At 41.0% G+C, this 7,066-nt stretch overlaps 1 protein-coding gene across 4 annotated transcripts; it reads right to left on the bottom strand.

The window, feature by feature from the left end:
* Positions 1 to 3,886: 3,886 nt before the first annotated feature.
* On the bottom strand, positions 3,887 to 6,358 carry LOC147967384 (obtusifoliol 14-alpha demethylase-like). Of its 4 annotated transcripts, none has more exons than XM_087525267.1 (3): positions 5,910 to 6,358; positions 5,237 to 5,739; positions 3,887 to 5,113 (listed from the first exon to the last, which is right to left on the bottom strand). In XM_087525267.1, exons 2-3 carry the CDS (start codon positions 5,720 to 5,722, stop codon positions 4,124 to 4,126), a joined length of 1,476 nt encoding a protein of 491 aa, XP_087381393.1. In that variant the 5' UTR covers positions 5,723 to 5,739; positions 5,910 to 6,358; the 3' UTR covers positions 3,887 to 4,123. The 4 variants fall into 4 exon arrangements, with proteins under 4 accessions (XP_087381393.1, XP_087381392.1, XP_087381394.1 ...); XM_087525266.1 differs by having other exon boundaries at positions 6,181 to 6,358; XM_087525268.1 differs by having other exon boundaries at positions 6,218 to 6,346.
* Positions 6,359 to 7,066: the final 708 nt, after the last annotated feature.

The following is a 7,066-nucleotide window of genomic DNA, read 5'->3' as shown; positions in this document are numbered from 1 at the left end:
GACCAAGAATAAGCGGGGCTACTCTAAAAAACAATATGAAGTGCGTAAGCAATAATATTCATAATTTTATTTTATTACCATCATTTGTGTTGAGTTTCATTCATATATATGTATTGGCCCCCTTCTTCAAATTAGATGTGGCAAATGCGGAATGAACTCCTACCACAAGATCACATACGAGCAATTCAAGAGGAATTGGTGGGATTCTTTCTTGACCACGTCATCAATAAAGCCGAAGAATACCATGTGGAAGTTGAGTTCAGATGTTAGGGGATTGTAAGAGATCTTATATTGTATATATGTAGCCAGTAGCGTCGGATAGATATACGAAAACTTGTTGTCGGACCAATCTCTCGGAAAAGGAGAGGCTGATCACTTCTCTGTGTATATGTTCATGACGATCTTCTGTACTTAATGGTTTCCTTCATTTGCTTACTAGCTAGCGTGTCGAGTCCTCTCTATACGTATAGTACGTAGCGTCGACCAAGCACGGAGATAAGAGAGGACACTTCTCTCTATTAGCTAGCTAACACAATATATGAAACCCCTAAATTAACCCTACAAAACCCCAAAACCCCAAACTCCCTCCCCCCTTTCAAAAAAAAACAAAAACCCCAGCCCCTGAACTGCTGACGCGTGGATGCCTTTTGGTCTCGTTTGGTGCTACCAACCGGGACAAAAGGCCCTCCTGCCTGGGCAAGCCGCAGCGGCCACATGGAGCCCCATCTGTCCCGGTTCGTAGGCGAACCGGGACTAAAGGTATTGGGCTTTAGTACCGATCCTTTAGTCCCGGTTCCGGAACCGGGACAAATGGGCATCTGGAACCAGGACAAATGGGCATTTTTTTACTAGTGAGTCTAATCCATGTCACTGCTAACATATACTTTTCATGATATTGCAAACAACCTCTAGCATGCTACTAGTCTAAAAATTCATCACACGACATGGTATAAGTACAAACATTAACTAGCCAAAAGGTGTCTAATTGGCTACGTTCTCTAGTAGAGAAGGGACATTTAAACAAATTCATGATATTACTCAGCTAGTGTTTTGTCGTACAGAAATAGGAAAATATAGTATTGTTGTCTGTCATCCATCAACTACTATCATTTGAGACAACTTCACGATAGACGGTTCCCAAAACTCTCTGGGTGTAACCATGCAAGTGACTTTTGATGCTAAAGCGCTATAGTAAGGCATGATCTTCATAACCATTCGTCCCTTCAGTAACCATATCCTGGATCCAAACATCTGTGGTATTTGATATTTGAAAAAAAGACAACCAATTAAGGTTGGAAATTACAAGGTTATGGTAGCACGTGAAGGTAATCCCGCCAAGAGGAGATGACTACCTGGTCGGTTGGTCCTCTAAACCAATATGTCGAAGGTACAAGGTCGGTTAAGACCTTTGAAAGAATAGCTATCCTTGAATTGTCTAAATAACGAAATACTTTGGCCATTAGGTCACATTTATGGGCCGCTATAACTGGGCATAATTTTCTACTCTAGCAGTCACATCACGAGCGAGGAAACTATGCAGATCTAAGATTTGGTTCAAGTTTTAGCTTAGACTATCATGAATATGTGCTACTCTTTTGTGGACTAGGACTAGAAGGAAGTCGGTTTCATTGCATGTGCCGTTTGTTGACCTACCTTTATTAATTGTTTAAATAAACAAAAGAAAGGGATGCAAGTCGTATTTGTGGTGGTTGGGAGGATACTTTCAGTGCACGCCTAGTCTGCTAGGTGGAAAGCAACCTGCTCAATACGTGTATTATATGACAAACATGACCATTCTACCACGCAAAATTAATAGTAGTGCTAGGCGGGCACAACTTTCTACTCTGCTAGGCATGTCACCAGCACGAAAACTACTTGTATCTAGACTCATTTCAAGTTTTAGCTCAGACCGGTATTGCATGCATGCAAATCTTCTTTTTTACCCTGAAAACAGTAGGACATGCTCCTACTGTGTAAATGCATGCAACACTTTTGTGGACTAGGAGTAGACAAAAGTATGTTTCATTGTGTGTGATGTTTATTGACCTAACTTTATTTAATTATATAAATAAATAAAAGAAAGGCAAGCAAGCAAGTCATATTCGTGGTGGTTGGGAAGATGCCTCCAGTGTGGAAAGTATCAGATGATACGAGGCGTCCCGTGCTCAAATAATACGGGATCCCGAGAGCCCTTGGATTTGAGATCCAACTGCAGCGGCCGAAATTCTGGACTTATGCGTAAATATCAGATCCTGAAGGGCTTTTTTGCACAGTTGGAGGAGCTCAGCATGCGATCATTTTCAGTGCACAGCTAGGCTGCTCTGTGGAGTGCAATCTACTCCCTCCGTTTCTAAATATAAACCATTTTAATTAAATATTTTAATGCGAACTATATATATATATATATAGGTAAAACTGTGCAAATTCAATAATAATAGAATTGGGCATAATTTTCTAGTCTACTCTACTAGGCACGTCATGAGCGAGAAAGCTACACGTATCTAAGAATGGTTTCGAGTTTTAGCTTAGACTGACATGCATGCATGCATGCTACTCTTTTGTGGACTAAAAATAGACAAAAGTATGCTTCATTGCATGTGACATTTGTTGGCCTACATTTTTTAATTGTACTCCATTCGTCTCATAGTATAGTGAACATTGGTTTTCATGAAAATCAAGCTTCGTAAACTTTGATCAAGTTTGCTGAAAAAATCATCTACATCTACAATAAAAGAATATATACCATATAAAAAAGTATTTCATGATGAATATAATGGTATTGTTTTCGTATTCTAGATGTTGATAATTTTCTATATAAACTTGATCAAAGTTGATAAGGTTTGACCTTGAAAAAAAAAATCTAGTATACACTATACTCTCGGACGGAGGGAGTATAATATAAATAAACAAAAGAAATGCATGCAAGTCGTATTTGTGGTGGTTCGGGAGATATCAATTGAGCTGCTACGTAGATACCAATCCACGCTAGTATATTACTATGCGACAAACATGACCATTCTACCATGCAAATTTAATGATACTGCTAACTGGGGACAATTTTCTACTCTGCTTGTCACGTCACGAGCAAGGAAATTGCGTGTATCTATGATTCGTTTCAAGTTTTAGCTTAGACTGGCATGCACTCATGCTACTCTTTTGTGGACAGAGTAGACAATTGTATAAGTAAACAAAAAGAAAGACATGCAGGTCTTATTTCTGATGGTTGGGAAGATGTTTTTAGTGCACACCTGGGCTGCTACGTGAGAAAGGAATCTACTCAGTCGTATGAGAACGCTGAATGTACTACCCAAATTTAGTACTCCCTCCGTCCGAAAATATTTGTCGAAAGAATGAATGTATCTAGACGTATTTTAGTTTTAAATACATCAATTTTTATCCATTTGTCCGGCAAATATTTACGGACGGGGGGAGTATTGTAATTAAGATTTAAGAATCTTTCGCAAAAAAAATTAAGATTTAAGAATCAGTTCAAGTTTAACCTTGGGTTGACGTACATGGTTGCCATTGTGTGCATGATTGGGACACTAAGAAATTATAGTATGTCTCATATATATATATATATATATATATATATATATATATATATATATATATATATATATATATATATATATATATATGGGTAGTGATGGGACATGGAGGAACCCATGGGCTCATCGGTGATAAGTTTTCCAAGTGAAAATAGACTATTCATCGGAGTCACCACTGACGAGTGACCACCCCTCCCCTCCCCTCCGCGCTCTCGTTCCGTCATTGTCAATATCAGTGCAAGATTGCAAGAAATATCAGCGTAAGATAGTGTGCCTACCACGAATTTTTTCGAATGAACAAAGGAGAAGTGAAAGGATAAAAAAGAGGAAAGACATTGAAAGCAACAAAGACAATATATTTATTTATTATGGACATAGTTGTGGGTATTGACCATACTCAAACCCTAGTCCGCTACTGAACGTAACATCATTGTCTCCCAATACAAGTATGTGTCATACAAATACTAACATACCTTTTTGTATGTTACACATATCAAAAGACATATGCATACAGTACATATTGATTGCATGAATACAAGTAGAAGTAGATCATATAGTTAAGCGACTGCAAATTAAATTCCATTTCTCGTATATCTCACGAGTAATTTTCCCTGTGGATCTGGCAAGAACTTGCTCCAGTCTGTGTTAGGGAAGGGAGAGACCAATTCGAGATCAAAGTTCCTCAGCAAATGGCTCCATATCACTTTGAGTTGCATGTAAGCATAAGCCTCTCCAGTGCAAACGTGCCTTCCACCACCAAATGATGTGTAAGAGAACTTGCCACCCACTTTGTCCTCTCTTCTTTCTGGGCCAAACCGATTTGGATCATACACCTGAGGGTCCGTATAAATGTAAGGGATATAATTGTTTACTATAGTAGGAGTTGCTACGATGTAGTCCTGCGGGATGTCATATTGTTGGCCTTCTTTCGTCTGCACCGTGAAGCGCTTATGGACCCTGCGAACCAGCAGTGGTGTTGCAGGGTTCTTCCGCAGCGCCTCCTTGATGCAATTATGCAGCGTATCCATCTCTAAGAAGGCATTGTATTCTGGTCCGTCCTTGTATTTCTTGGCGACTTGATGTTGCTCCTCAATGGCAGCTCTTAAGAAGGCTGGATGGCTGAGAAGACAAGCTCCAGTCCAAGTACTAGTATGAGAGCTGGTGTGTTTTCCAGCAAACAGCAAGCCAATGATCAACCCGGCTACCTCTTCTACTGTTGTAGGGCGACCATCTTTGTACTTGGAGTCAATCAGTTTCTGCAGCGTGTCCTCCTCCACTCGCCCAGAGCTCTTACGGGACTCGACAACATTAGAGAGGATCTCTGTTAGCCTTATACGTGCCCTATCACGCTGCCGGTTTGCTGGAGTTGGGAGATATGGGAACAAGAAGCTGATCAAGGTCACACCCTTTTCGATCTCGCGAAAAAGTGTGTAGACTTCATCAAACATATTCTCCCGGACCTCTTTTCCAAGCAAACATCGGCCTGATATCAACATAAGTAGCTGCTCGAACTCAAGCTTTAGATCAACTACGCCTTCCTCTCCCCACTTTGCAAAGAAATCCTGTGCATATACATGAGTCAATTAATACACCACACGTCCATCACACACACACACACACACACACACACACACACACACACACACACACACACACACACACACACACAGAGTAAAAAGGCGCACCTCCACTTCTTGAAGCATTGGAGAAACATGGCTCCTTAACCTGGATGCCCTCAGTGCTTCACTGTGGAAGCGCATTTGTTCCATTCGGGTGGCGGTATCTCTACCATAACCAACTGCCTTGCCAAACATGGGCACTGTGAACTCAAGCAGATTACCATGGCTAATCTCTGACTCCAAACCTTGGAAGAAATGAGTCGTCGCCTCTGGCCCGATCAAGAGTGTTACCTTGATCACTCCAAAGCAACTTACACTGAAGACACTGCCATAGTTAACATATAGATAATTGAACATAGGTGGTAGACCCTTCTTCAGAAGGGTAGGTAATAATCCTAGGAGAGCAAGTCCATTCACCATGGGTGGAAGTTGGCCTGTTGTACGCTGTGGATCAATGTTGGTGATTCTTGCTCTTGTGATCTTGGTGGCCAATACAGTAATGAAAAGAAGAGCTATGGCCCACCACATCGTAGTGAGACTTGTCAAGTCCATGGTGATGTTTATTTGACCTGCAAGAACATTAGTATGAGTTACTCTCCCTCCCATTCATTTTATTAGGCCCATCTCTAAATAGACTGTTGTTGTTCTGTTGACAGTACATATATTGTACACTTCCCTACATGTACAACAGCTGAATAAACTTTTTATATAACCACGCATGCTTGAAGCTTAAATTTACCTGAGAACAAATCACATTCTTATGGACTCGGTGAACACCCAAGCATAACATATCGATGTTTATGCGGATCTAGCTAGTGGCATACAAATACTGACTGAGAGTAGAAAATAAAAAAAAAGCCAAAAAAGGAGAATGAATAAATCGCTAACGGCACTGATTAAAAGTACAGAATACTAGTAGAATAGACTATGCATGGTTTCATTATATTGCCTCAACAACGCGCATGCACCAAACTCTAATGAACAGAAGAGGTGGCAGCATGCATGCATACGTCAATACGTAGAGGCTTATTCGTCTCTTTCACGTACTAGCTAGTAGCAGCTAGTTAAATGGTATGTCTGCACTATCATCAAATTAGGGCTGCAATCTCTGCTAGCTAGCTAACTAGCAGTGAGTGAGTGCGAGATCTGTGCGGAGTAACACACAGGAAGGCAACTAAGGATATGAACATCGATATATAGAATATATACAGAGAGAGTGAGTGAGTGCAGTCTGGGAAGTCCAACATCAATTACAGCTACTCCTAGCTAGCAGCCACACTGTGACTAATGCCCGAGCCCGACCGTTGGTTCTTCTTGGTTGGAAATATCTCTGACTTTTGAGTACATAGTGTGGTGTCTTTTACCAGTGCTGCTGTACTCCCCACGTATGGAACGTCAAGTCCTAGCTAGTCGTAATCCATGGTTTCGTGCCCGAGTTGGAGTTTGCAACCTAATAGTCTGGGTCTGGCAATGACTACCAGAGAAAATACTACTCCCTCGCTTCTGGTTTGTATCTTAGGCCACGTTTTGACTATGAATTTAACTAGCAAAATATTCTCTCTCTCTCTCTCTCTCTCTCTCTCTCTCTCTGTGTGTGTAAATAATCAGCGACCCTTTTTGTAAGGAATAATAATTGGGCATGCATAGGGCCTCTTTGGTTCGTAAAATTCGCAAAACACAATAATCGGGGAGAAAGAGGCCGTGGTTTTCAACAAGAACTTGAAACACGCACACTTCTACAGATTATGCTATTACTGACAAAAGATCACAGATGCATGGTAGGAATATCCTTTTCAGATGAAGGCCACCATACGTGTCTAGGCCTTTGCCGAGAGTCCATGTCTTTGCCGAGTGCTTTCTGAATGGCACTTGTCAAAGAACAGGCTTTGCCGAGTG

The sequence above is a fragment of the Triticum urartu genome, chromosome 5A (genome assembly GCF_056163025.1).
Source record: "Triticum urartu cultivar PI428250 chromosome 5A, HENAU_Tu73, whole genome shotgun sequence".
In the NCBI taxonomy this organism is placed as follows: domain Eukaryota; kingdom Viridiplantae; phylum Streptophyta; class Magnoliopsida; order Poales; family Poaceae; genus Triticum; species Triticum urartu.
This window is presented reverse-complemented; position numbering and strand designations above follow the sequence as displayed.